The following is a 27,002-nucleotide window of genomic DNA, read 5'->3' on the forward strand; positions in this document are numbered from 1 at the left end:
CAGGAGGCTGCTCCCTGCCAGCCCAGTGCCCCATCACGGTGCCATCCCCTGCAGAGGGGTCCCTCCAGGCAGAGCTCAGCAGTGTGGACACAGACAGGCTGCTCAGTTGATGGCACGGCTTGGGCTCCTTCCCTCCACGTTCTCTGTCCCACCGTAGGTGGTTGGCTCCGCACTCAGCCCCTGCAGGCAGACTGCATCTGTGGGGACAGGAGGGAAGGGACAGGTGAGCAGCCACTGCAGCTGCTGGGGTAACCCACAGTGGGAACCTTCGGTACTCTCCTGCCACTGGTACAAGGGGCTCTAACTAGCACATGCCTAAGGCAGCAGAGAGGGGTCTGTCCTCTCACCGCATCCCCGATCAATACAGGTACCCAGCAAGGTAGAGAGGAGCTGGCACTGAGTTGCCAGACAAAGGACACTCTATGCCCACACCCTGACCCCACATTTGGCTACCAGAACATGCAGCAGCCCCTGCTAGCCCTCAATAACCCAAGGGTTGCCAGGATCAGTATGACCACTGCAGTCAGGCAGGGGTGGATCCTGCCTTCCAGGAGGGCACAACAAGCAGCTGCAGCCCCCAGATCAGGGGCCAGGAGTAGCAGAAGCAGGATGGAGGCCCTGCCCTCTGTGCCTACCATGACATGGCTCCTGTTGAACCCTAGCAGCCAGGCCATCTGGAAAGACACTTTGGCTTTAGCCCAGTGCCCCCAGCTCCATGCCAGCTCTCCACCCTCGTGCCGCCAGCCCCACTCACGGTAGCGGATTTGGATAGGCCAGACCATGATGCAGCACAGAGAGACAACGGCAGCAATGGCAACACCTCCAGTGACCAGCACCATCACCCAGTGGTAGAAGCTGATGCAGGCAGGGCAGCAGAGCTCAGTCCTGCAGGGAGGAGGGATGCATCGTGGTGATCAGAATGGGAGCCCTTGCCCAGTACTGCCCAAGTGCCCTGGGGCTGCTGACAGAGGCCCCATGTCCTTGGGGACAAGGCTGGTTCACACTGGGACAGAGTCCCAGTCCAGCACAAAATGGGAGGGCAGCTTGCTGGACACTGAGATCCCCATCCCCTCGTGCACCCCAGAGATGCAGCCCTCATCCAGGGCCAGAAAAAAAGTTGAGGAAGGAAGAGAGACAGAGGTGGTTTCCACCTGCATCTCACTCCAAACCAGGGATAGTTACTGCCTGTATGCCAGGCAATGTGGCTGGAGCTGCCATGGGAGGGTTCTTGCCCTGCGGGGATACTCACGGGCATGGGTGCAGGTTCTGGATGGCCATCACAGCCAAGCCGTTGGCCATCTTGTCCGTGAAGCTCATGGCACCATAGACGAAGGCACCGCTGTGCTGCAAAGGGAGAGGAACCCTGATGGCTGCTATGCTGAGGCCTTACCAGTGAGCGCCTTGTGCCCTCTGATGGGCACAGCACACACTGCAGCAGGCTCCGGGCACCGAAGCAGGGCTCCCTGCACCCCCAACACAGCCCCTTGCAGGAGTCGGTGTCCCCTGATCCCGTGCTAGTGACAGCCCCATCCCACGGGCACTGAGCCACACTGTCACAGTGTGGTCCCCCTAGGCAGGGCACGCATACCGTGTTGGTGCCAATGAGGTCTGCTGTCATGGAGAGGGAGGTGACCAGGATAGTGGCAGAACCAGCCCCAAGCAGAGCAGACACCCCGTAGATCTCCGATCCCATTTTCCTCACCAGGGTCACCCAAGAGGCAAAGGTCAGGATCACCAGGATGCCCATGAAGTAGGTCATCTGCTTCAGGGAGGGAGAAAGGAGAGCTCAGATCCCAGCTCAGCTGACACTCAGCAAGGCAGAGGTGAGTGGGGAGGGCATGGGGCCAGCTGCTGCCTAAGACCCACATGGGACAGTCCTGGCTCTCTCCCAGATGGATTTTAAAAAGGAGCTGCCAAACTGCAAAGGCCTTGCAGTGGCCCAGGCTGGTCAGAGCAGTGGCTACAGCCAAAGAGCCCTCAGAACAGCTGTAGCAGGCACCTGTGCTGAGCACAGAGACCCCCAACTGGCAGGACAGCTGGGGGCTTACTGGGGAACAGTGTTTGCGGCAGAGCGGAGGAGGGGGATGCCCTGGAAGGACAGCTGGCACTGCCAAGGGTGGCTCAGCTAAACCCTCTCTCTGCCCCTTATGGGCACCATGAGGCTGTCCTAGCCTAGCCAGGGCTGTATAGATTGACAAGGGACCTGCTAGGCCATGCCCCCCGCACTCTGCCCACTGCCTGCACTGTCCCAGCAGGATTCACCCTGCAGCAGCAGGGCTGCAGAGGATGCAGAAGGGGTCTCTGCTCTCCGGTCAGACTCAGGTGTTCCGAGTGCTCTGCTCACTTTTACTTTAGGATCTGGATCCTGAGCCTAACTCAAGACTGCACCAGGCTCCCAGAACTCACGTTTCGACCTATCCACTTATTCACAGGCTTCATGAGGAAAGAGGAGAGGAAGCCACTGATGTACATCACGAGAGGGATGCTGGCAATATATTTCTGCAAGAGATGAGGACAGAGAGATGAGCTCTGGACCACTGGCACAGGACCCCTGCCCTTGTGACCTCAACACCCACCTTGGGCAGCAGCAGGGAATTGGTCAGGTACATCGTGATGTAGGTCTGGGACAGGTTGACAATCAGACGGGTGGACATGTAGAGCACTGCCACCTGTGAGGGGGCAGAGATGGCACTGCTCAGCCTGGAGGTAGGGAAGACTGGCACCTTCTATGCCCAACCCTGTCATGGCACAGATGTACACTGAGAAAGGAACAGCCCCCCCTTACATGGTAGGTGGGTGCACAGTACACCCCATCTCTCTATCCTCAATGCACCAGGCTCACATGCCACTTCCAGGGGATGCCCACAGCACCCAGGCAGGGCAGTAGCCTGGGACAGCCCTGCTCACAGCTGTACCTGGTAGAAGGCAGGCTCCAGCAGCCAGTCTTTCCAGATCAGCAGCGGGCACACAGGGCCTGTAGAGTCGTTCTGCAGCAGGGGCGTGCTCTCCTCTGTCTGGGGCAGCGAGCCTGGCGAGGACAGCTTCTCCTTGGTGCCCAGGTGGAAGATGAAGGAGAACACGGCCCCTATCCCCACCACAATGAGGGACAGGTTCTGGGTGAAGCAGAGGGGGTGAGCATAATAAGGGGTGCCCTTTTCCTACCCATCATCCAGCCCCTGACAGTTTGGTGAATAAAGAGGCATCCTCAAACGCTCAAGGTGCCCCCTGCCCACTGCAGCCAGTGGGGTTTCGGGGCACTGCTGTTTCACAACCTCCAGCACCTCCCCAGCAGATCCACGTCCCATCCAGGGCACAGAGGACTCACAGAATGAGAGCCCTGCCCCTTACCCGAAATATGGGCACATCCTGGATGCCAAGGTGCTCTGTGAGGTCAGGCTGCTCCACCTGGAAGTTGAGCAGCAGCCAGGCTAGGCCATACACAGTGATGTTGGCCATGACGGTGAAGGCATACCTGAGAGAGGGGAGACAGCACCTCAGGGGCAGGCAGAGGGAAAAGCACAGCTCCAGGCATGGCAGGGACATCTTGACCCAAGGCTGCCCTCCATGCCAGAGCTACAGCCAGCTGTGCACCCCAGTGTCACTGCTGAGGTGGCACCTCCCAAGAGCACACAGCATCCAGACAGGCATTTGCCTTACTGATGCACATCCCAGCATGCCCAGTCCAAGCTTCAGGGCATGACTGGGAGAAAAGCAAGATCCCTCCAGATCAGCCTGTCCACCCTCCAGTCACAGCTCACTTCTGCCCCAAGGATGCCCAACCTGGTGCCCCAGGATTACCCCAGCACTACCCAAACACCTTCCCTGCCTGGCTGCACTACAGCCCCTGCTTGCCTGCCAGAAAGGGAACTTCCACCCACTGGGGAGATAACCAAGCCCTGCTCCATCTGATAAACACCTTCACCACAGCCTGATCCTGCCAGATGGGCAGCACTGAGCACACAGAGCACACAGGCCCCAGCCTGGCTTTGGGGACATTGCTACTGGACTAGGCAGGCTGCATAGACTCAAATGTGCCATGCCAGACTCATGGCAACCAGGGGACCTCTCAGCACAGAAGTGATGGGACCTGGCACAGGCAGGGCTGTTTCTCTGGGTTCCTGGGCACCCAGGTCTGGCTGTGCTCACCTGAAAGCTGTGAGTTCCACCTTCTCATGATCACTGGTCACCAGCTCTGGGATGAGGGACAGGTGGGAGATCTGTGTGGCTGCCCAGCCGAACTGGAAGATGATGATAAAGGGGAGGTAGTAGATGAAGGCTGCCCACTCTGGTGTGTTTTCCTTGCAACCCAGGCAGGGGTTGAAGATGAAGGGGAAGGACACGAGGACACAGGTGGTGCCTGGGAGGAGAGCAGAACAGTGAAAGGCTGCAAGCTCTGTTTTCCTGGCACCAGCCAGCTCAGACACCAATAGAACAAGTCCTACTCCACAGGGCTAAGTGAGACTCTAGACACCCCTGTCCCTTCCTCAACTTGCTCTGAAAAGAATAATGCCTTTCTCTTTCACATCCATTGCTCAGACAGACACTTGTCAGTAAGTCTTCTCCAGTCGAGTTTCCCCCTCAAACTGCAGCACCAGCTTATACCTGCTCTGTCTCCTTCAAAACACCAGGGGACAGACCCTGACACCACCATGACACACAGACACCAAGGGCTTCTCCCCCCATCTCCAGTGTGCAGATGCCCAGCCTCAAGGACTGGCACCACTCTTCTATCTGTCTGAAGGTGATAAGGCACCCTGAGTGCCAGCAGGGCTCCATGTAGCCCATTTGTCCCCTTGTCCATTCTGCTGTGGGGCTAGCAGAGCCCACACGCTCCCTCCACACTTAGAGGTCAGGCGCAGAACAACGGCCAGGGACAGCTCAGTGACTGGGAGGACAAGTGCAGATCTGTCCCCTGAGCCACGGGAAGCTCCTCGCTGAGTCAGACAGCAGAGCCAGGCTCCTCCTTTTGCGACAGCGTGACCGAGTGGGGATGCCTGCGTGGAGCAGGCAGAGGCAGGTTGGCTGCTGTCTCCCCTTTCACAAGGGTACAGAACAAACCTGCTGAGGGCTGCTCTGCTCCTGAGGCCCCGGCACTGCTGAAGAGCTGTGGGAACCTGCTCCTAGAGCTGCTTTGCCAGGTCCCCAAGGTCCCTTTTCCAAGTGACTGCAAGATCCTCCATGAGCAGCTTCTCCTCTTGCCTGTGAATGGCAATTCCTCCTCCTCATCACTTCCACGTGGCACAGCCACTCCAGCTGCCATAAGGCTGCAGCAGTATGGTTCTCCCCATGCTAAGGGCAGGCAGGAGAATCCCAGCCTGGCTCAGATCCATCTTGAGCAAAGACCCTGGCAGAGTGCTGGGTGCTGCCCTGCACTGGCTGGCAGATGGCTCTGGTACTCTAGGAGCCCTCAAAGGACAGAGGACGTGGGCACAGCACAGTGTCTCTGACTCAGGCAAGCCACCAAAACAGAAAAGATCCAAGACCAGACCAGACCTCCTTTCCTCCCTGTTACAGTGATGTTGGTTTTCAGTTGAGCCCCATCTGGAGGATCAGGGAGGCTCTGCCCTGCCTCAGCCCCAGAGCCCAGCATCATCAGGCTCTACAGTCCCCTAAGGGCTGCAAGGGACTTGTCCATGTCCCCTGGGAAGAGCTGCCCCTCAAAAAAGCAGGCAGGCTGGTGTGTGGGGTGAGCCACTCAGGACCACAGCAGGGAGATGTCAGCGATGGCACCTTGTGATAACTCTCCCCCAGGGCTGTGGTTTCACATTTCCTCTGATCTGAGCATGGGTTGCCACGAGATGAGCCACCGGGCTCCCACATGAAGCACCTCACCGCAGCGTGAACAAGCAGGCCACGAGTGGGACCAGCACAGATGACTCCAGAGGGTTTGTCTCGCTGCAGGCAGCCAAGGGTGGTGGCAGCACAGCTCCCATCTTCCAGGAACAACCCAAGCTCTGGCCAAAAAAGCTTCCACCCGTACCCCCCTTTCTGCCTGTGCTGCTGAAGCTGCATGGCTAGGCAGGGAGTTTGGCTCCCCACAGCTGGGGCAGCTGCAGGCCCTGTGCAAGATGTGGTTCAGGACTTCCCCTTCAGTGCACATTTGGCAGCACCCAGCTGGAGCGGAGCTATTGCAGAGGCACAGCTCCAGCCACTTCCCAAAATCTAGGGTGCAGATCTAACTAGCTGATGCCATGGTGAGGGGTGAAGCTGCTGCCCCTCAGCACTCTCCTTGCTTGCCAAGCAAAGCCGTGGGTAGATCAGGCACCTTATCAGGCTGGAGTTCATTTGCATGAAGTGGTTGACCGAGATAAATTTGGGAACAAGATAAGAGCACCAACACTACAACTGTTCTCTCTCTACGTGGGTCCAGTCTGGCTCAGTCGGCACTTGGGTGTTACTGTAAGGAAGCATCAGGGGGCTTTATCTCTGCCTGTTGGTGGATGTTTCTTCACCCTAACTGCCCCAATCCCCATCACCAGTTCTACAGCAACGGAGCAGACTCCAGCACTGGTTGTGGCACCGAAGACCCTTTTCCAGGACACACCAACCCCTCAGGGAGGGACCCCAACACAGGAGCCCACATCGGTCCCTGGACTTCACTGCAGTTTTTGACCCCAGGGCGTGATACAAGAAGGGCTCCAGTTAATAATTCACACAGTGTCTCCTTCTCAGCCCCACAGGACCTGGATTCACCAGGCAGCATGCAGCAAGCACAGCACACAGGGTCCCCATCCCCTGTGTGCTCAAGGGCCCTATAGCCCAGGGTCACTCACTGGGCACATCTGAGAACTGTTTGACCCTAGGAAAGCCCAGAATTTACTGTCAGTCCCAGGTTTGGTGTAGCATAGAGCAGCTAAGCACACTGCAACCACCCCAACTCAATGCCACCCACACACAGAGGGACAACGGGGACACCTTGCAGCCCTCTGCTGCCATGCAGGCAGGACCCAAGGGACAGCAAGGAGCCTTGGACTGGGAGTGGCCAGGCACTCGGATGGGGACAGTGTCTGGGCAGGGTGAGGGCATCTCTGTGTCCCTCCTCCACCCAGGTTCAGCCAGCATTGCCTGGGGCTTCCCAGCACACCCAGTCCCACCTCACTGGCAGGAGGGATACTGCCCCTCCACATGGGATGTCCCAGAAAAGCACCTTCCAGACTGCGCTGCTCCACACAGGGCACCCTGAGCCCATCTTCCCCCACCTGGGGCACTGCTGTCTCAGCCCTGACACCGCCTCGGGTTGGTTCACCCTCCATACAGGACATCCAGGAAAGGCCCCCTCCCGACTCGATGCAGCCCCTTCCACCTCAGGACACCCAGCTCTGGTCATCCCCGGGGTGATTATCTAGGGGACACCCAGTTCCCATTTGCCACAGGAGCTGTTCCCTGCTCCAGGCAGGGGTCTCGGCTTCCCTGGTGATGACCCCCACCCCAGAACGGCTCCCTTTGGGCCACCCATTTCTATTTGAGGGAGATTTCCCTTCATACAGGGCACTCTGGGTTTCCCCTCCCAACTCAGACCATACCTGGGACTGAACCCCCACGCCAGAAAGGCACCCCCAAGGCTGACCTCCCTCACTCAGCACTCGAGAAAGTGGTCCAGTTCCCCTCCACAGGACACCTCAGAAAGGCTTCCCTTAGAGCATTGCTCTCCATCCAGGTCACAAGAGAAAGCCTGCCCCAGAGCCATTCCTTTCCACTCCAGGCACCCCAGAAAGGCACTCCAAAGGCTGATCCCGCATTCCAGAATGGCTCTCCCGGGATCACCCATCCCCACCCAGGGAATCCTAGAAAGGTTCCTTCAAACAGGTACACCCCAGAAAGGCTCCCTCAGCGCTGACCCCTCAACCCGGAGCAGCGCAGCAACGCCTCGCAGCCCCCCCCAAGCACCCACCGGCGAGGTGCCAGGCCTTCCTCCGCCCGTAGCGGCCGCAGCCGGTGGAGCGATCGGCCTCGTAGCCGAGCAGCGGCGTGCAGAGCCCGTCGGCCACTTGGCCGGCCAGCAGCAGGGCCCCGGCCAGGCGGTGGCCGTAGCCCAGCACGGCGTGCAGGTAAAGCAGCAGGTAGGTGAACCACAACGAGGCGCACAGGTCGTTCAGGAAGTGCCCGGCCGCGAAGCTTAGCCGCGCCCGCAGCGCCAGTGCCGCGCTGCCGCTCCCCGCTCCCGGGCCGCGCTCCGCCATGCCGAGCCGCCGGCCCGCAGCGCCGGGACAGCACGGGGCGGGGCAGGGCTGCTCGGCCCCACCGGCCCCCTGCTCCTCCCCCTCGGCTGTCTTGCTCCCTCCCAGCGGCGCTGCGCCGCGTGAAGGTGCTCCGGGCGAGGGCTGAAGAGCCCCTGGAGCCGTAGAAGGGCTCATTTGGAGGCTACTGGGGTCGCTGAGACACTGAGGTGACCACAGCTTGGGTGGATACTGGGGTCACTGGGAGCAGTCTGAGGGTGCTGGGGTGATTGAGGCTGTGTGGTTGGGACAGTGTGAGCAGTGCTGGGACCCAGCCTGAGTGGAGTACTGGAGTCACTGGAGCTCTGAGGTGACTCTGCCACTCTGCGGACGCCCAGCTGGATGCACACTGGGCATGGGAGCAGCATGGGAGTGACTTCCCCTTGTGTAGGTACCAGGGAGGGTCAGTGGAACCAATACAGACAGCGCTGGAGTCACTGTGACTTTGGAGTGATCACCCCTTGAGTGGACGTGGGGTCACTGGGAGCAGTGTGGAGGTACTGGGGTAACAGGGACTTCCTCCCTAGTAGGTAATGAGGTCAGTGGGGCCAGTACAGACAGTACCAGTGCTGATGAGGAAATCTGAACCCTTGATCAGAGGAAGCTGCACGTCCAGGGTGGAACTGTGCTTTCGGGCTTGAGATGATGAAGAAAGGGACTTGCAGTGGGATGGCCTTGGTGGCTGAAACATCCTGGACAAACATATGAAAAGTGCAACTGTATCTCGCTGGCTGAAAAAGCGTCCGAGGCTAAACCAGACTCATTATCATGACAAACCCCACACCTCCTTTCTTGGAGACCCCTGTCCGAAGGAAACCCCTCACAATGGGAACATGCATAGTGAAAAGAAATTGGACCTTGAGTGCTAAGCGAGCGAGAGACCAAGGCTGGGTCACTGGCAGGGGCTGGCATGAGGCGGAGCTAAGGTCCCGCGAGTATCCGCCGCGAATCCCAGCGGGTGCTTGGCTGGAGACACCTCCAGCGCCCAGGCTTGCGCAACTGTCACAGAAATAAGCCATGTCTGTCCTGGGCGGGTGGCTTTGGGGTTATGGAACACCAGGGACTCTCGGATCCCTATGGGCAGTGCTGGGACCTGTTGGTACCCACTTCGAGGTGAGCCATGGAGTCACTGGGATCAGGGAGAAGGGTGGTTCAAGGCCATGAAGACCCCAGCGGATGGGGTCTTTGGGCCACTAGGAGCAGCCGTGGGATACTGGGGTTGCTGGCAGCGGTGAGGGTCACTGGAGTCGCTGAGACAGTCCTGAGGTGGGCACTGCGGTTACTGGTAGCAATGCGGGGGATACTGGGATCATTGAAACTAGGATCAGTGGGAGCAGTGAAGGCACACTGGAGCCACGGAACCCTCCGAGATCCCTCCCGGGGCTCCGGCCCTGGAGGTCGAAGAGGCACTGACGACACGCAGCGTGTGCCAGAGGCGCGGCGCTGCGGCTGCGCCTGCCCCTTTTAGCGCTGCGCTGCGCTGCGCTCCGCTTGCCCCTGCCCCCTTTAGCGCTGCGCTGCGCTCCGCCTGCCCCTGCCCCCTTTAGCGCTGCTGCTCCGCCCCGAGCGTCGCCGCCCTCGCGCCGCTTGCTGATTGGTCGGCAGCCTGCCGCGCGCCGAATCAACGTACGCGCACGGGCCGCGCCGGCCGGGGCTGCCCCGCCCCTCTCCCAGCCGCTCTCCTCTGACGTCACCGCGCCAGCCAATCCGCAGTAGGCTGCGCTGCCCGGGCGCCGCGCGAGCGGCCAATCGGAAGGGCCGGGGCGGGCGTCTCGTGTGCGTAATAATAGCGGGGCGTGGCCACGGGAGGAAGAGCGGCGGAGGGCACCGGCAGGAGAGGTGGGGCGGGGGCGCGGGCGCGGCAGGACCCCGGGGCAGGGCGGTTTGAGGGATCCCGATGTGGGGTGGAGGGTTTCGCGGGGGTCTCCGGGACTGGACGGTCGGGGGCGGGAGGGTGTGGGACACCCCGAGATGGGGGGATCCTCGAGGGCGAGTGTTCTCGGGGGCCCCGGGCTGGGGGGAATCTCTGGTATGGCCTCTGGGAAAGAGACGATGGACGCTGCTGTGCGGAGACCCTTGGGGGCAGGGAGGCACTGGGGGTGGTGGCGGTGAGTGGGAATGATCCTAATGGGGGGTAGCGGTGGGATCCTCAGAGAACGGAGGGGCTGGTGCGGGTACAGCGCGGGGTGCGCTCGGTGTAGAGGGGGAGGCCCGGAGCTATGCTGGGGCCCTGGGAGGGGCTGGCGCGGGCTAGAGGCTTCTGTGGGGGCCAGGAGGAGGTGGAGGGATCTGAGAGGGGCTGGCTGAGGAGGAGACGCCATTGCGGAGGTCTGCGATGTCTCACGGGGTAGACCTCCCCCTCCCAGCACGGGGACAGGCCAGGGGGCGGAGTGGGCTCCCAACTGCTCCCTTCGAGCTCCCGCGGCACCAGCCCCCAGCTGGCCCGAGCCCACCTCGTCCCCTGCTGGGCGCGGTGCCATCGTGCCTCTGTCCGTCAGGGTGGTGACCTGAGCGGTTCTGGTGATCACCGGCACCCATGGCTCACAGCGCTAGGCAGCTGCCTGCTGGGATGCTGTAAGTGCCCCCTCGCTGCGATCCGGGCCCCGTGTCCTGCGTGCCACTAGCTGCTCCATGTCACCCTGGCTTGTGCCTACCCTTTGTCCTTTGCTTGTCTTGCCATTCAAGCCCTGGGGTTCTCCTATGTGTTTTGGGGACCCTCGTCCCTTACTGTAGGCCACACTGCTCTCTTCTTACCTGCCTGCTTTGTTAGATTGTGCTTCCCCCTAGCTGGGCTCCTTACTACAAGGCTGAGAGACATGGTATGAAAAAAGTGTCCATAAAGTGAGGGCTTAGCTGATGTGAGGTGAACCATGGACTATCCCGAACTGGCACTGTCCTCAGCTGACATTGGCTGCTGTTCCAGCCAGCAGAGGGGTGAGAGCACAGGGGCTGCGGGGGGGAAGTGCCTCTGAAGTGGATGCCAGAGCGAAGCCACCGAGGGGTGTTCAGAAAGAGGAGAAGCTTTACTTTTTAGAACATCCTTAAGCATGTGAGGAATGTGGATTGTGTGTGGGAGGGGGATAAGGCAGAGATCTGATGGCAGAGGGTCTTGGTGTGTTCCTGGCTGCCTGAGCATGATGATAGTGAATAAGCATCACTGGGAATGTCTCTGTTAGAGCTGTTAAAGCCCAAGGCTGGCAGTGCCCGAGCAGGGCTTCAGGGATGTGTTTTTCCCCCAGAAAAAAAGATGGAAGAAGAAATGGTCTCAGACCTTCCTGTAGGCTTCTGTACGAGCACGGGGGTGCAGGGTGACTGGCCAGAATCAGATCCTGATGGGAAAACTTCTCCCTGGGACCAGCACAGTCACAGGCGGTGTCCCTGGGGACTTGCAGAGCTAATTGCAAGGGTGGCTTTTGCCTGAGAGCAGGAGGCTGAGGGTTCTCAGGGGACTTGGGTTTACATCAGGCATCTGAGTGGCAGGCAGGAGAGAGAAACTCTGGGGTGCATCCCAAGCCTGTGAGGATTGGTCTGGCTTTTGGTGCACAGTGTAGCTTTCTGCGCTTGGCCCTGTGCTAGTTTCCATGGCCTGTGATGGATGAACCCTAAATCACTGTTTGCTGCAGTTCTCAAGCCCTTCATGGCTCCCGTGGTGTGGAGGCCCAACCATGCTCTGCCAGCAGGCAGACTGTGTCTGGGACTGAAGCGTGCAAGCAGGACAGAGGCTTGGCTGGGGAGTGAACCTAGCTGGAGAAGGAGCTGCTGCAGCTTAGGGAGCCCTAGGGTGATGCTGCAGTGGGGCATCATGTGCTCAGCTGGGGCAGGGAGGCTCTGCTGATCTGAGTGCTGGACCTTTGTCTTCTGATGAAGGCAGATCCTGAGCTGTAAAGACAAGGCAACAAGGAGGAGAGTGAGAGTCAGAGCCACCAGCCTTGTGTTAGAGCCATTTGGTGACTCAGAGGTGTCTCCATGTCTTGGTGGCAGCACAGATGACAGGAACCTTGTGAACCGGTTTTGGCTGGAGCAGGCTGAGCCAGTCCCAGTGCTGTGCCCTTAGCCTCTGCCTTGGGGGTTCTCTTTATCCATAGTGCTGGGTGTGGGTGGTGCTTCCAGGTGATGCCCCTGGAGCCAGGATCCAAACCCCACAGCTCCTCCTCCCGTGCAGAGGAGGATCAGCTGGTTCAAGCTGCTTGGGACACCTTTTCGACGTTTGCAGCCGAGCCCTGGTGGCAGGGATGTGACTGTCACAACTACCTACCTCCAAGAGTGGCAGGAGCAGCTCCAAATGTTCCAGGGTCATCACCAGCATTGCCCCTACTTTTCTGGTGCTTGGTTCTCCTTGAGCTCCATCACTCAGCTGTGGCCTGCCCTCAGAGGAGCTGGGCTCCAGGGCTGGCAGTGAGATTTGGGGCATCTGGTGAGCATGAGGCCACACTGCTCAGGGATGTGTCACCACCGAGCCCAGTGGTTTCCCAACCCTTTCTGATGGGCACTGTCTGGCTGTAGACATGCTACAGGCAAAGCTCAGCATGGAAACTTCCCGGTGGCAGTCAAGCAGGAGAAGGGAGAGCTGGCACGGACGAGCGGCGAGAAGCCACACGGCGAGGAGGAGGTGAGCTGCAGTCCCTGCTGCCTAGCCTGGGGATGTCCCTCCACAGCCCTTTGGCAGCCCAGGCTGTGACCCAGACCTTCCCTCAAAGGACAGGAGGCCCAGCTGGGTCTGCAGGCTGCTCCTCTGTGCCGCCTGCATGGTGGCACCATGTGCTCTGACCTGGGACAGACTGTACCATTCCCTTCTTTGGGTGCCAGCCGGTGAAGAAGAGGGGCTGGCCCAAGGGCAAGAAGAGGAAGAAGATCCTTCCCAACGGCCCCAAGGCCCCCGTGACAGGCTATGTGCGCTTCCTGAACGAGCGGCGCGAGCAGATCCGCACACAGCATCCTGACCTGCCCTTCCCGGAGATCACAAAGATGCTGGGGGCTGAGTGGAGCAAGCTGCAGCTTTCGGAGAAGCAGGTACTGCCCCCAGGAGAGCCCCGCCCAGGGCTGGGCAGTACCCTCTGGAGCCTGCAGCCCAAACCCCACTGATGGCTGAAGCTCCACAAAGGGAGCTTGTCCCAGTACTGGTGGGCTGGTGAGCAGCAGCTGGGCCTCAAGGAGTGGGGTGGGGTCAGCAGCACCCCTGGGAAGCCTGGGGTTGAGCCAGGCTGAGGACAGTCTGTGACCACAGAGGTACCTGGATGAAGCGGAGCGGGAGAAGCAGCAGTACATGAAGGAGCTGAGGGAGTACCAGCAGTCGGAGGCCTACAAGATGTGCACGGAGAAGATCCAGGAGAAAAAGATCAAAAAGGGTGAGTCATGGCATCAGGGGCTGCCAGCTGCTGCATCCTGGGGGGTGCTGGGCTGGCTTCTGGGGGTAACCTCCTTCCTTCTTTCCAGAGGACGCAGGCTCTGCAGCAGTGAACACCCTGCTGAACGGGCACCCCCACAAGGTAAAGGCCCTGGCGTGCTTACCTCTGTGTGGGGAGACTGAAGCAGGTGGCACTGCTGGCTTCCCCTGGCAGCTGAATGCAGGTTTGGGCTGCAGAGCTGTGCTTCAAAGTGCCAGCTTCCCACAGTTGCAGGAGGCAGACCATAGACACCCCTTGCCCCATCCCTGTGCCTCCTGTTTGCCCAGCCCCACGGAGACAGGGTCCCCTTCAGAGGGATCAGCCCTGCCTGACCTGTCCCCTCCTGTCCCCCAGGCTGGTGAGTGTAGCGACGCCTTCTCCACCTTTGACGTGCCCATCTTCACAGAGGAGTTCTTGGACCAAAACAAGGGTGAGGAGCTGGGCTGCCAGTGCTGAAACCTCTTGCTCAGGCACCAGCTGTGGCAAGCAGCCATGGCTGGAGCAACCTGAGACCCGCGTGGCAGAACCACGTCTGGCACTGGCTGTGGGGTTTGAGCTGTGTAAGCTCCCTTGTGAGATTGGGCAGAGGGACTGGATCCTGGCTGGAGCCTGGGGGTGGTGATGCTGAGCCTCTTGGAAGAGTCACAGCTGGGAAAAGGGCTGGGTTTGAGACAGAGAGAGACAAAGAAGCCAGCCCTGCTGACTCCTCATGGTCCTGGCAGCTCGGGAGGCTGAGCTGCGGCGCTTGCGGAAGATGAACACCGAGTTCGAAGAGCAGAATGCCATCCTGCAGAAGCACACGGAGAGCATGAACTGTGCCAAGGAGAAGCTGGAGCAGGAGCTGGCCCAGGAGGAGAGGCAGACCCTGGCCTTGCAGCAGCAGCTCCAGTCCGTGCGGCAGGCCCTCACTGCCAGCTTTGCCTCTCTCCCCATCCCCGGTGAGTTTGGGGATGCTGTTGGGGCCAGCACATGGAGTGGCACCTCTGTGGCTCTGGACATGGCAGAGGCAATGGAGTTCTGGTTAATGTTCATCTGCTGGTGAGGTGGGATCCTGGAGTGCTTTGTGGGGGCTATCCTGGGAGTCCAAGGCTGTGGCAGCCCCGTAATGAGGGGTAGGTAGGGCAGGCTGAGAGCTGTCTGTTTGAGCCGCAGCTATGCCTGAAAGGCAGAGATTAGCCCAAGTCCACCTTTTACTGGCCTTGGGTCAGTGCAGACTTGCTCTCTCTTGCTGCAGATAGCAGTTGGTGTTCAGGGTCCTTTCCCCAGTCACCAGCACAATGGGCATGGCTTTCTGGGGACTTGTGCCCCTTCTCATTGAGCTGGCACCTCACAGGCACTGGGGAAACCCCTACACTGAGCACCCTGGACTTCTACATGGCCAAACTTCACAGTGCCATCGAGAGCAACCCCCTGCAGCATGAGAAGCTGGTGGTGCGCATCAAGGAGATCCTGTCCCGGATAGCCAGGTGAGCCCAAAGACCATCACTGGGTCAGCCCATGGCAGGGGATGTGACAGGAGCTGAGTGGGGAAGGTGGGGGCAGAGGGGGCTCAGAGCTGCTCCAGGCATCTGTGGGAGAGAGAAGCCAACCCCTGTACTTCAGCCTTGCCTTCCTCCCCACCACAGCGAGCACCTGTGAAGAGGACCAGTCCCTCCCCACGCCCCACGGTGGCCGGACCCTGCCCTGTCCCTTGAGGCTCACGCAGGGGACAGTCTCTGCCGTTGGTCCGGCTGCTTCCTCCTCTACCCCGTGCACCTCACTGCAGAAGTGAGTTGAGATTCCCCACCCAGCCCTGCTGCAGCTGGGCCCCACGGCCACACCATCTCCAAGGACCTCAAACTTCTGAGGGTCAAGTGGTGACAGTGCTGAGAGACCCCAGCCAGCAAGGTGGCGAGCAGCAGCCATGAACATCCCTCCTCTCCTGTGAGCTCTGCCTCGTGAAACCAGAGCCTCTCCAAAGGCTCATGAGGTCCCTGTGGGTTACTGGCCCAGAGTGAGTTGGCCTCTTCCACAGAGACTCCAGGGCTGCTGTTGCTTGGCCTGTGGTGGAAGGGAGGCAGCTGGGTGCCCTGAGGCTCAGCACTGCTTCCTGGCTGAGCGGGGGCTTAGCCCAGTCCACGTCCAGCAGTGAGTGAGGTGGGAGGCTTCCTTCTGCCTCTTGCATTATTTAATCTTCCTGCTTCCCCGTGGGTGCCTTCAGCCCCCCCCACCTCTGTCACCCTGCTGTCCCTCCTTCTGCCATGCCTCTGGGACTAAGCCGGGCAGCTCCTGCCCTCTGCAACTGGTGAAGGCAAAAAAATTCCTCATGCCAGAGGTGGAGCTGGGGTTAACCCCTTCCTGCCCAGGGCGGGCAGCCCGTGGGGCAGTGCACAGCCTTTGGGCCCCTGCCTCCCTGCCTAAGCCTGTACTGCGTCATGGGACCACTGTGGTGGCAGCCATGTCCTGGCTGTCCTGGGGTCGGCTGTCCCCAGGGATGCCTATCACTAATCTCAGACTGTAATTAGAGAATGTCTTATTTTCTTACTAGCACTACGTGGAGCTGGCCTTGGGTTTAACCCAAGGCCAGTGTGCAGCTGCTTGTCTCTTGCCTCTGAGGTCTGTGCTCTGTAGATGAGTCTCCTGGTTACCATCTCCTGTTGGCCCTTTGGCTTGGCGTATTGAGATGGGAGCGAATAAATGCGGGAGAAAAAATGGTCTGGGCTCTTGTGCTCATGCTTGCCTGGTTTTACAACTGCTTCCAGTCCTAAGCCTGGAGTGTGGAGCAAAGGCAATAGCCCTAAGCAACTTCTTGCAGCCCTCAGCCCCAGCTGGGGAGGATGTGAGGGCTCCGGAGCCTGTTGCCCTCCCTCTTCCTCCAGGCTGCCGAGCCCCTTCCTATGTGCTCACCTGATCCCGGGCGGGTTACCTGCACCGCCAGATCGGGTTCCCGGACCCGGGGATCACCTTACGGCCACGCCGGGAGCCGGCACCATCCATAATTCAGCAGCGGCGGCAGCGGGATGCGGCGGGCGGGCAGGCGCAGCAGGCAGGCCCCGGAGGGCAGCCCCATGGAGAACGGTGTGGGGCGGGAGCCGGGGACCTCCGCGCCTCCTGCTGCCGAGGGCGCCCCGAATGCCCGACCCTCGCGTCCCCGCCCCAGGCTGGTGTTTCACACGCAGCTGGCCCACGGCAGCCCAACGGGGCGCATCGAGGGCTTCACCAACGTCAAGGAGCTCTACACCAAAATCGCTGAGGTCTTTGGCATCTCCCCCACCGAGGTGAGGAGGCTGCAACTGCCAGGGTGCGGGAGGGGGCTTTGCAGCTGGAGGGGGCACCAACCCGGTGGCATGGACTGTGGCCAGCCCGCCCACAGGTCCCCAGCTTCTTGTGCCTTCAGCCACTGAGGCGTCTTCGAAAAGAGCATTTTAATCTCGGGGCTGTCTTGTCTCCTCTGGGGTGGGTGGCCGGCCCTGTGCCCCACTGTGCCTGCTTTCAGAGATGGGCCGGGGACCGGTGCTGCGTATTTCCTGGCTGAGACCAGCTGCCCTGGGGGCTGCAGCCAAGAGCCAAGGGAAGGGTGCAAGTGGATGGTCCCTGAGCAGGCTTAGTTTCTCCAGACTCCTCTGCTCCAGCAGAACCTAGAGCTGAATGGCTCCTGTACCCACACCACCAATAACCCCCCCCCCAGCCTGCTGGGGCATTCCCAGTCCCTGAATTTGGGATTCTCTGGGGCAGATCCTCTTTTGCACACTCAACACGCACAAGGTAGACATGCAGAAGCTGCTGGGGGGGCAGATTGGCCTGGAGGACTTCATCTTTGCCCATGTCCGGGGCGAGACAAAGGAAGTGGAGGTGACGAAGACTGAGGATGCGCTGGGCCTCACCATCACAGACAACGGAGCTGGCTATGCTTTCATCAAGGTAACCCCCCCCTCTATGGGGCTACTCTGCAGCTAGGCGCAGCCCTGGGGTGACATCCCTTGCTGGCAACCTGTCCCCAGGACCACACTCCCCCTCTCACTGCACCCCAGCATCAGTCCCCCCACTAGGTTCACCCTGGCCCTGAGAAGTGTCCCCACCATGGTGCACCTTTAGCAGGACCCTTCCTCCTGAACTGGTTGCTAAAGGACATGGGATCACAGAGGTGTTTTGTGCAGGGTGGGATGGGGTCTGTCTGTCCTTCCTGTGGTGCCACTTTGTCATAGTATGTGCTCTCTGTGCCCCTCCATGGTGCCCAGAGAATCAAGGAGGGGAGCATCATCAACCGTCTCCAGACAGTATGCGTGGGCGACAGCATTGAGGCCATCAATGACCACACCATCGTGGGCTGCCGACACTACGAGGTGGCTCGGATGCTGCGGGAGCTGCCGCGGGCACAGCCCTTCACCCTGCGCCTGGTGCAGCCCAAAAAGGCCTTTGGTGAGTCAGGGTATCCCCCTGCTCTTGCCCTGGGGATTGGGGGATCCCTGGGAGGAGCATGGGGAGGCCAATCTCCTTCACTGCCCTGCAGTGTCAGCCCTCCAAGCTTGCCACCCCTGCGTGCACCCCTACCCTGCACCTGCACTCTGTGTGTACCCTGCAGTCCTGGGGCATGCCCACATGGCACCCATGTGGGTGGTCCTGAGAGGAGTCCCCACACATGCTCATGCGTTCTATGGGCATCACCACTCCTCTGTGTGTACAGTCCTGGGTCTAACTATATATGTCCCCACACTGCAACCATGGGTGTCCCTTGTGTCCATGCCCCCCCGTGCACATCCTCCCCTCATGCATGTCCCACCCTGCAGTGCTGGGAGGGGGTTAGTGGGAAACAGCCTGGGCAGAGGGCAGCGAGGGGCAGGAGATACCAGGCCTTGCCTGTGCCTTCACCCCAACTCTGGGGTGCAGACATGATTGGGCAGAGGACACGGAGCAGCAAGTCGCCAAGTGAGGGCAGAGTGTCCAGTGGGAAGGAAACGCTGCGACTACGGGCGCAGGGCCCAGCCACGCTGGAGGATGGGGTAAGACCTGGCCAGAGCCCACAGCCAGCCACACTCTGCCTGGGCTGTGCATCCTCACACCCCTCGGTGAATCTTGCACTGTGCCTCCCTGGGGACATTGCTGAGTACCCATGCATGCAGCACCATGGCTTGGTGCCCCCATCCTGGCACCCACCAGGGTCCTCTCACCCCCAGCCTAGTCCCTTTGAGGAAGAAGCTGCTTGCCGGGTGGATGACCTGCTGGAGAGCTACATGGGCATCCGTGACAGTGAGCTGGGTGAGCAGGAGGCAGGGCTTGCAGCAGGTGCCCACTCCAGACCCCTGCCTGCTGCTCACCCTTCCTCTCCTCCCCAGCCTCAACGATGGTGGAGGCAGCAAAGGAGAGCCCTGGTGCAGCCCAACTTGCTCGTGACTTGGACTCGGTTCTGGGTGAATTTGCCTTTCCCCAGGAGTTTGTGGCCGAGGTGTGGGCAGCTGTCTGCCATTCTAAGGAGGTGCAGAAGTAGCTACACGCATGGTGGTGCCCCTCACTCCTCCCCAGGTCTCCCCCTGACCTAGTCCCCATTCTGCCCCCTGTACCCTCCTCAGCTGCACCCAGGTGTGCCCCCTGGGTTAATGGGAAGCAAACAGGGCACCTAGATCACCCCTAAAGGATTCCTCTTGTGCACCCCCAAAACGTGGTGGGGAGCTGCTGTGGTTCATTAAAGCAGAGACTGGAGGAGAAGGGCTGCTGCTCTGACTGGCAATGGGGCTGGGATCCCCTCCCGGGGTCCCCCTGGCTGTTCACTGCAGCAGGCACAGAAAGCTGCACAAGCTGTGTTTTATTGGGAGGTGGACACTTGGATGGGGATGGGGAGGGAAAAGTAGCCCTGTGTCCCCTGCCACTCTTTTGGCTGCCAGGCACAGGGTGGGTGGGGAGACCCTAGAGGTGCAGGCAAAGGGGACAATTAACTAATCTGGAGGAGAGGGATGGGAGCTGACCTGTCCCTGGGGGCTGCTACTACTGGCCAGAGTCTGTGGAGAACTTGTGGCGCAGAGAGGGTTTGAAGGCAGGGTAGAGAGAGAGGATGGAGGGCCGGGGGCGCAGGCTGGGGTAGATGCGCTGCAGCACGGCGCGGCGGAACAGGATGTAGACCCAGGGGTCCAGGATCTGGTTCCAGGTGACCATACGGATGTAGATGAGCAGCATTTTCTGTGTCTCCACGGGCAGAACCTGGAGCTGCCCACTGGCTGGCAGCTGCTGCAAGACTGTCTGGACGATGAAGATCTGTGGCAGTGGGAAGGGGGCAAGGCATCAGCAGGGGGTCCATGCAGAGGCCATCAGCTGCCCTGGGGTGGAGGACATGATGAGGGTCCAAACTAGGGGTCAGGCCTGTAGCAGAGGAGTCCCAGTGTGGTTTGGGGCTACCAGGGAGTACCTGCTCTGTCTGCAAGTGGAGCTGAGCTCCAGAACCCATCACCCAGGTGCCAACCCAGAGTGCAGTGGTGGTAGTGGTGACAGGAAGACCCCATGGCCTCAGCAGGAGAGACTCCTCCAGGCCTGGTAGTGTCCCACCAACAGGAACACAGCTGCGTGAACACAGCAAGACCTGAGATCTCAGCTGGAGGAGCACCAAGGGAGGACATGGTGGGGAACATATCAAGACCCAAGTCCTCACCAGGAGAGGCATCCAGCAGATGGTAGCGATGATCATGATGCCCACGAGCTGCACCATCATCTCCACCTCGCTGTCCCGGCGGCGCTGCACAGACTCCCGGTCATGGTAAACACGGCAGAGTGTCACCACGCTGATGGTGTTGAAGATGAAGGAGAGGAGCACAGAGAAGATGCCCGGCAGGGCAAAGAGCAGGCAGAAGATGATATCACCAGTGTTGGGCAGGAGGGTGAGGAAGCACCAGGAGCCAGGGTACTGCAGTGTGTACCTGCCCAGCCCCAGCACGGGTAGCAGCCCCAGCAGGCAGGAGAAGCCCCACACCAGGCCCACGATTGACCACGCACGGCGCTTGGAAACGCTGGTGGAGCGGGAGAAAGGGTGGTTGATGCCAAAGAACCTCTCACCAGCCATGGTGGCCCCGAGCAGCAATGGGCACTGCCCAAAGAAAACCATGGAAAAACCAAGGAAATTGCAGAGATGGCAGCCAGGATCCACCTTGGCCCAGGCAAACTTGATGAAGTGGTAGGGGATGATGACCGAGGCTGTCACCAGCAGCCCGATGAAGTCTGTGACCACCAGCCCGCAGAGGAAGATGAGGAAGGAGGAGCGGGCCTGGCTGGACAGCTTGCGGGACGAGCTGAGCAGGACGCAGAGGGCGAAGAGGTTGGAGCAAAGGCCAATGAGGCCGAAAGCTGTGGAGAACCAGGGCGAGGCAATGCTGTTGTGGGCACTGCCTTGGCTGTCGCTGGCATTGAACACCCCGAAGCATGTGTCTGGCCGGGTGGCTGCACTGCCATTGAAGGACTCCATAGCCTCCAACTGCATCCAGCTGCTTCCAATGGCTTCAGATGCCTTTCTGGCTCAGTTCCATGCTGTGTTCCTCCCACCAGTGCCAGCACTGGTCCCACCTTGCCCTGCAGGGACAAGGACTGGGGTTTAGGGCAAGTTGCCTGTGGCAGAGCCCGACCACCATGCAGTCTGAGCCTGCCACTGTGCAGGACCCTGTGGGCTGTGGGGAGGGACCAGGCCGGGCCCATGGCACGTGCAGGATGGTGAAGCTGTGGTTGCAGCAGCTGCAAGGGTGTGGAGGGCCCCAGCCCTGCAGCTGGCCAGGATTAACCGTTCCCAGCCACGAGCCACATGGGGTTGTTGTCACTAGGCTGGAATCCATCGTGAGGAGTGTTTGCAGAAGTGTGGCACTGGCAGCTCAGCGCTGACGTCGCTGCCTCTGGGGAGGCGGGGCCAGACATCCCTGGGGACATCTGTACATGTGCAGTGCCAGGGGACCTTTGCTGGGGGTGTGAAGGTGCAGGGCAGCTGTGCCGGGGCCTGATGGTCCCTCCATATCCCTGTGCTTTCCCCTTCACACCCCCAGCTGAGGGGCAGAGGCCTTGCTCTTGCAGTAGGGTGGGGAAACTGAGGCGCAGAATGGAATGTCCATGCCTGGAGCTGTGCCACATCCCTTGGCGCCAGCATCGTGTCCAAACATGGCTGTGAGACATGCAGTTGGCTTGCACCTCTGACACTCCTTTTCTCCCCCCCTAGCCCCACTGCAGCTAGAATCAAGGGTTTGTCACCAGACCCTTGACTGGTGGCTGTGGCTGTAGGCAGCCTGGTCAGTGCTGTGCTGGCTTGCTGGGCAGTGGCGCAGAGCTGGCAATATCCAGCATATCAGAAGCCCCAAGGCAGCTGCCTTCACCCCTCATTAATCCAGACTGTAAATGAGGTGACATTGGATGAATTGGATCCCCTCCTGGGATCCATTTCTCCAGGCTGAGGATGTTCTTGCCACCCTGTCTGCCCCATCCCTGGCCATGGCCCCCATGGGATGCTGTATGCTGATCCACTGTCTCTGCTAAGACTTTCCTGCAGTGCCCTTCAGCAGTGGGGGTCCTGGCATCCCTGCCTACCCAGGGTGACAGTGCCACCCGCCCTCTGAATCTCTCCTCAACTCAAACCTGAAGCCAGCCCCAACTGGTGGCAAACCTAGTGGCTGGTCCTGCATCCTGCCCTGCGCCTCGTCCCGAAGCCGTGTACCGCCTCCACTCGCCTCCCTCTTTACGGCCCCCGGGCTGGGAGCCGCTGTGCACACCCGAGGCGTGCGCTGATCCCACAGCCAGTCCCGGGGGCTGGGATGGAGCCAGGCATTGCAACATCCTCCTCCGGGGCTGCATCCAGACAGGTTGCGGGACTGAGGGTGTTGGCACCCGTTCGGCACGGCAGCATCTCCCCCTCCCCCATTGCCAGCTGCACCAGTGGCCTTGCAGCCACTGGAGGAGTGGGGCAGAGGCTGGGACTGGCAGTGGGGGCATGCTCCCAACCCCATCCCAGCATGAGCAGTTGTCAGACCGTAGCGGTGATTCACTGCCACAGCACAAGGATGGTCTTGGCTCTACCGTGAGGCAAGAGTGAAAGCTTGCTGCTGTTTGTTTTCTCTGGTCCCTGAGAGATGACAGCTGCAGCTTCAGAGGCGTTGGCCCCCTCGGGAGACATGGTCAGGCCTTAGTGTGGTGGTTCTGGGACCCATGTTCCCTGGGATTCACCATCCTGGGTGGTGGCAAAGTCTATAAACACATCCTCCCACTCTGCTCCACAGTGATGGGAGGCTTGGGAGTCCTGCTCTGGCTGTCCCTTGCCCTATGCCTGCCCCACACTCCTCTAAGCCTGTGTGTATTTGTATGCCTCCTCCTTCCCCCAGGGTGTTCCCTGCACTTGTCCCAGCATGTCTGGGGATCAGATGCCCACACAGCACAGCCTTCCTGCTGCTCCCATCACCTGGGGACTCAGCTCTTGGCTGCTGACTGGCTCAGTGCAACGGGATCTGGCTCCTCTCCCCAAATATCCAGAGAGGGGATTGTCCCACAGTGGCACCATGGCTGGGCAAGGATGCAACAGACCCAGCAGCGCACTCCAAATTCCATCAGCCATGTCCCTTACTTGTCCTTCTTTTTCCTCCTTCTCCAGAGTATTCATGACCTAAACCCTCACTCACTGCTCGCTGCCTGTCAGTGGGGCTGGGGACACTGTGGACTTCTTCCTCAGGACCAGCTGCAATGATGGCTCAGGTTCAGGGGTCTAGCAGCTGGATGTCACCCACGTAGAACTGCCTGGGCCAGTCTGGAGCACACAGCACTCTTAGGGAACCAAATATTTAAAGGCCTCCTTTAGCAACAGTACAGCTCAGTGAGCTGTGCCAGAGCAAAGCAGAGGCACCGACAGAAGGGGGTCATGTCAGGCCGGGGGGGGCCTCCTCATTTACCGTCTTGTCGCCATTATGGGTGTCCAGAGGCAGATGAGGATGCCAGATCCTGTGGAGGAGAGACCCTAAGCTTGTCCCTGCCAACCCCTTGCTTTGAGGTTAACAGATCTGGCAAAACCTTCTTCCAGGCAGATCCCGCAGGAGCAAGGGGCTGGCCACGAGGAAAGGCAAAGGGGTAAAATCCAGGTGGAGGGGAGCTGGCTCCGAAATGCACTGCTGGGGGCTAAGTGGTGCTGGCAGCAGTGGCGGGGGCTGGTGTGGAGCTAATGGGGTTCCTGGCGCTGCGTGAGCCCCTGGGTCAGAGTGACGCCGCAGATGCAGCGAGGGCTGCGAGGGCTCTGCCAGGCACCGCTTCCTGCTGTGGCCACATCCGAGGTTAGCAAGGGAAAGGCAAGAGGCTAATGAGTGAGGGAGGCTGCTCCTTATCAGCGCAGCTCCCGCCCCAGTCCATTGCTTCCCCGGCTTCCTCGGGCAGGGCTGGGCACGGGGCTGGCAAGATCAGGTTTGGGGGAACGGGTGGTGGAAAGGGAGGGTTGCTGGGCACCACATGGCTGCAAAGCGATCCCAGACCGGGAAGCAGCATCTCCCTGCCACAGACCACATGGGCCCTCGGCCTGGGCTCTGCTACCTGGAATGTGCTTGGCTGCAGGGTGGCTGGGCAGAAGATGCTGCAGGGTGTTTTCCTTTGTCCCTCGTGTGTCCAGTCCCAACTCTGTGCTTGCTGGACCTCTCCAGGGACAGCCCTGTCTTGTCCAGCACTTTCTCTACAGAGTCCCAACTGTCTCTCCAGCTTGATGTCCCTTGTGCAGGTGGTTCCACGGGAAGCTGTTTGGCACAGCTGTCCCTGCCACCACCAACTGTCCCCTTGGCTCAGAGCGGTCCGGTTGCCGGCCATTTCCCAGCCCTTCCTGTCACCGCAGCCCCCAGCGACCCGTGCCTGCCGCTCTCCCAGTAAACCCCGCTTAGATGGGCAAGGTCTGCCACAGAGCGGGGAAGCCCCAACAGTAAATCCTGGTGCCGGGGGACGATTAGGACGTGCCAGCCCCGGACACCCAGCTGGGTGGGTAGACAGCGAGGTGGGGAGTGGGGGCATCACGTCCCCTTCTCATGGGGTCACCGCTTTCCCCGCCTCGGAACGCAGCTGCTCTTCGGGTTTCTGGGCAAAGCGGGCGGCTGAGGCACCTCGCACCACCCCGTACCCCTCCTGCCCAGCCCCCGCTACCCCGTGCAGTCCCTCCGGGCCAGCCGGCCCAACCTCTGTCCATCCGTACCAGTACCGGACTCTGTCCTTCCGTCCCAGCCTTGCAGGCTCTTTGTCCCTCACAGTTGCTCCGGAGCCTCTCCTCCCAACCCCACCGACCATGCCTCTCCCAGTCCCTCCGCCAATGCCTCCCCGAAGCATGCCGACCCCGGTCCTACCTCGCTGCCGGCGAGACTCCGCCCGGCGCGGCTGAGCCTGGCTCGCCTGGACTCGGCTCGGCTGGGCACGGCTCGGCTCAGGATGGCTCAGCTCAGCCCGGCTCAGCCTGGCTCCGCAGGAGGGCGTGGGGGAAGTGCCGGGCGCGTAGCACCCCCGGCCCCGCCCCACAGCCCCCGGCCCAGATGTGGGTCAGCCCCGCGCCGGTTGCCTCCGTTCCCGACCCCCGTCGCCCATGTCCCCGCACTGCTCCGGCCGCACCAGGGCTGCGTCCCCGAGCCCCCGGCAACATCCCCCGCGCTGAGTCCCCCGTGCCGACGCAGAGCTCTGCTGGCCCGAGGTGGCCTCAAAGGCAACAGCAAGGTGTGGTGGGGCGAGGGACAGCGTGCCCAGGCCTCACCTGTCCCTGCTGGGCTGTGAGAACTGTGAGCCACCCCGACCCCCGTCGGGCCCGGCTATATTTAGCGGGGCCGAGCTCTTACCCGCGTTACTCATTTGTTTACTCTAGCTGGATTCCTGCGTCCGGAGCGGGGGGTTCAGTCCTGCTCTGCCGCCATCCCAGCGCGACCCGCATCAGCACAGCTCTGCTCGGCTGGCACCGCAGCCGGCTTTGTATTCTAGCCTGGGAGGGGATGTTCCTGCCATTCCCTGCAGTAAGCCCCGAGACCAGAGAACTGAGGGAGGCAGTGGCCTCTGGAAAGAGGGCCAAGGTGCAGGATGGCATAGGTGTCCCCTGGCAGCACCTCTGGGTGCTCCCCACAGCCTACCCATGGAGATGTGGCTGGAAGAAGCCGGGGGGGGTTCACACTCGGCGCTTCCCCAGGCTGACTGTGTTACTGCACTGTCCAAAGCTGTGCCCAGCCAGGCTGGCACATCCCCAGGTCTTGTCATGCTGAGGCGTGGAGCCGCAGCAGGGAACACGATGGCCTCCATGTTCATCCAAGGAAGGGTAAAGCTCATCCCTGACATGTGTGTCTCCATCCAGCCTTGAAGCACTGGGAGCATCTCAGCTCGGGGGGGCACAGGGTGACACTGTGCACCCAGCACCCCATCAAGGCTGGGGTGTGTTGGTGGTGATGCCTGAGTGGGAGGTTTTCCTGCCACCACCTTGGTGCTGCAGGGTTGCAGATGCTGTCCCTCAGTCCTTGGTGTAAGCAAAGACTGTCACAGTAAGAGCTCAGCAGGGCTACAGCTGGAGCTGAGACATGACTGTCCCTGTTGGGGGGAGTGTGCTCAGCACCTGGCTGCCATGTCCGGATGCTGCTCGGGTGTGCTGCTGACTCTCCCACCACGCTGGTACAGGGTGCAGCTGTACTCTCAGAAGATATGGGCATAGGACGCCAAAGGCACCAACGTGCTACCACGCTGGCACTAATGGGGCCGCTGGCACAGTCTCAAGGCGCGGAAAAGAGTTTTGTGCTTCCCAAACACAGTGCAGGGCTGTACTGTGCCAAACCATGAGGCAGAGGAATATAACCAGGTCCTCCTGACACATAGGGCAGATGTAGAGAAGAGCACAAACATCAGCCAGGGGTGGAAAGGACCATCTTGGGCTTTGGCTAGAGCCAGCCCCAGAACTGGTTGTGGTATCAGGCTGCAGCAGCTCCCAGAGTGCAGACTCTTGTGCTTGCTCTGGGCTCCATATGGAGCACCCAGAATAGGATGTGGACTGTCCACACTGAGGATGCAGTGGGATGCTTTAGTGAGAGTTCCCCGAGCCCTGTGTGTGTGCCCCAGGAAGCAAAGGGGCTCTGGGCTCTGCCAAGCAGCTGAGCACTTTGGGGGCTTTTTTCTAAATGTGCTTCAAAGCTGTCCCTGGCTGAGCCCTCACTGCTTCCTGTGCTGAGCTCAGGCCTCAAATCCCCCTGCACCAAGCAGGCTTTAAATATCTCACAGGAAGGAAAGGCTGGGGAACGTGTCCTGGCACAGGCCCTGGCCAGGGCTACTCTTGTGGACCAAACATGGCAGGGCTCCAGCTGGTGAGTATCAGGGCTGGACAGGTCTGGCACCAATGATGAGAGTGTGTGGGAGGGCAATGGCACAGGCAAGTGTGGGGCTGGAAGAGGGTTGACAAGATGTGGGAATGAGGTGACAGATGTGAAAGGCCCAGGGT

The 27,002-nt window shown here is 60.5% G+C and overlaps 4 protein-coding genes across 5 annotated transcripts; 2 read left to right on the forward strand and 2 right to left on the reverse strand.

The window, feature by feature from the left end:
- On the reverse strand, nt 1-8,203 carry MFSD12 (major facilitator superfamily domain containing 12). Its single transcript, XM_064174985.1, has 10 exons — nt 7,892-8,203; nt 4,147-4,357; nt 3,349-3,472; nt 2,916-3,113; nt 2,577-2,669; nt 2,407-2,499; nt 1,589-1,759; nt 1,250-1,344; nt 755-885; nt 1-197 (listed from the first exon to the last, which is right to left on the reverse strand). The coding sequence occupies exons 1-10, from the start codon at nt 8,178-8,180 to the stop codon at nt 103-105; spliced, it is 1,500 nt and encodes a 499-aa protein (XP_064031055.1). The 5' UTR covers nt 8,181-8,203; the 3' UTR covers nt 1-102.
- Nucleotides 8,204-10,004: 1,801 nt separating this feature from the next.
- On the forward strand, nt 10,005-16,294 carry HMG20B (high mobility group 20B). The gene is made up of 10 exons (XM_064175355.1): nt 10,005-10,055; nt 10,715-10,790; nt 12,720-12,825; nt 13,023-13,226; nt 13,441-13,561; nt 13,650-13,702; nt 13,955-14,030; nt 14,323-14,538; nt 14,934-15,066; nt 15,226-16,294. Exons 2-10 carry the CDS (start codon nt 10,753-10,755, stop codon nt 15,236-15,238), a joined length of 960 nt encoding a protein of 319 aa, XP_064031425.1. The 5' UTR covers nt 10,005-10,055; nt 10,715-10,752; the 3' UTR covers nt 15,239-16,294.
- Nucleotides 16,295-16,393: 99 nt separating this feature from the next.
- On the forward strand, nt 16,394-19,296 carry GIPC3 (GIPC PDZ domain containing family member 3). The gene is made up of 6 exons (XM_064175354.1): nt 16,394-16,857; nt 17,315-17,500; nt 17,818-17,998; nt 18,467-18,579; nt 18,754-18,835; nt 18,913-19,296. The coding sequence occupies exons 1-6, from the start codon at nt 16,600-16,602 to the stop codon at nt 19,062-19,064; spliced, it is 972 nt and encodes a 323-aa protein (XP_064031424.1). The 5' UTR covers nt 16,394-16,599; the 3' UTR covers nt 19,065-19,296.
- Nucleotides 19,297-19,370: 74 nt separating this feature from the next.
- TBXA2R (thromboxane A2 receptor) lies at nt 19,371-26,988 on the reverse strand. Of its 2 annotated transcripts, none has more exons than XM_064175352.1 (3): nt 25,372-26,988; nt 20,217-21,127; nt 19,371-19,825 (listed from the first exon to the last, which is right to left on the reverse strand). In XM_064175352.1, exons 2-3 carry the CDS (start codon nt 21,036-21,038, stop codon nt 19,559-19,561), a joined length of 1,089 nt encoding a protein of 362 aa, XP_064031422.1. In that variant the 5' UTR covers nt 21,039-21,127; nt 25,372-26,988; the 3' UTR covers nt 19,371-19,558. The 2 variants fall into 2 exon arrangements, with proteins under 2 accessions (XP_064031422.1, XP_064031423.1); XM_064175353.1 differs by lacking the exon at nt 25,372-26,988 and adding an exon at nt 24,892-24,933.
- Nucleotides 26,989-27,002: the final 14 nt, after the last annotated feature.

This window comes from Pogoniulus pusillus, chromosome 41 (genome assembly GCF_015220805.1).
Source record: "Pogoniulus pusillus isolate bPogPus1 chromosome 41, bPogPus1.pri, whole genome shotgun sequence".
Lineage (NCBI taxonomy): Eukaryota > Metazoa > Chordata > Aves > Piciformes > Lybiidae > Pogoniulus > Pogoniulus pusillus.

What these genes read in the sequence shown, in the direction of transcription:
- MFSD12 (XM_064174985.1), bottom strand. Translation starts at nt 8,180, where the DNA reads ATGGCGGAGCGCGGCCCGGGAGCGGGGAGCGGCAGCGCGGCACTGGCG. An exon ending in TGGAGCCTGCCTTCTACCAG is followed by an intron (nt 2,670 to 2,915) that starts GTACAGCTGTGA and finishes GCCCCCTCACAG; the next exon opens with GTGGCAGTGCTCTACATGTC. An exon ending in ACCTCATTGGCACCAACACG is followed by an intron (nt 1,345 to 1,588) that starts GTATGCGTGCCC and finishes CTCCCTTTGCAG; the next exon opens with CACAGCGGTGCCTTCGTCTA.
- GIPC3 (XM_064175354.1), top strand. Translation starts at nt 16,600, where the DNA reads ATGCGGCGGGCGGGCAGGCGCAGCAGGCAGGCCCCGGAGGGCAGCCCC. An exon ending in CTGGCTATGCTTTCATCAAG is followed by an intron (nt 17,501 to 17,817) that starts GTAACCCCCCCC and finishes CATGGTGCCCAG; the next exon opens with AGAATCAAGGAGGGGAGCAT. An exon ending in CATCCGTGACAGTGAGCTGG is followed by an intron (nt 18,836 to 18,912) that starts GTGAGCAGGAGG and finishes TCTCCTCCCCAG; the next exon opens with CCTCAACGATGGTGGAGGCA.
- HMG20B (XM_064175355.1), top strand. Translation starts at nt 10,753, where the DNA reads ATGGCTCACAGCGCTAGGCAGCTGCCTGCTGGGATGCT. An exon ending in CAGCTGCCTGCTGGGATGCT is followed by an intron (nt 10,791 to 12,719) that starts GTAAGTGCCCCC and finishes GTCTGGCTGTAG; the next exon opens with ACATGCTACAGGCAAAGCTC. An exon ending in GTTCTTGGACCAAAACAAGG is followed by an intron (nt 14,031 to 14,322) that starts GTGAGGAGCTGG and finishes TGGTCCTGGCAG; the next exon opens with CTCGGGAGGCTGAGCTGCGG.
- TBXA2R (XM_064175352.1), bottom strand. Translation starts at nt 21,038, where the DNA reads ATGCAGTTGGAGGCTATGGAGTCCTTCAATGGCAGTGCAGCCACCCGG. An exon ending in TCTGCTGGATGCCTCTCCTG is followed by an intron (nt 19,826 to 20,216) that starts GTGAGGACTTGG and finishes CCACTGCCACAG; the next exon opens with ATCTTCATCGTCCAGACAGT.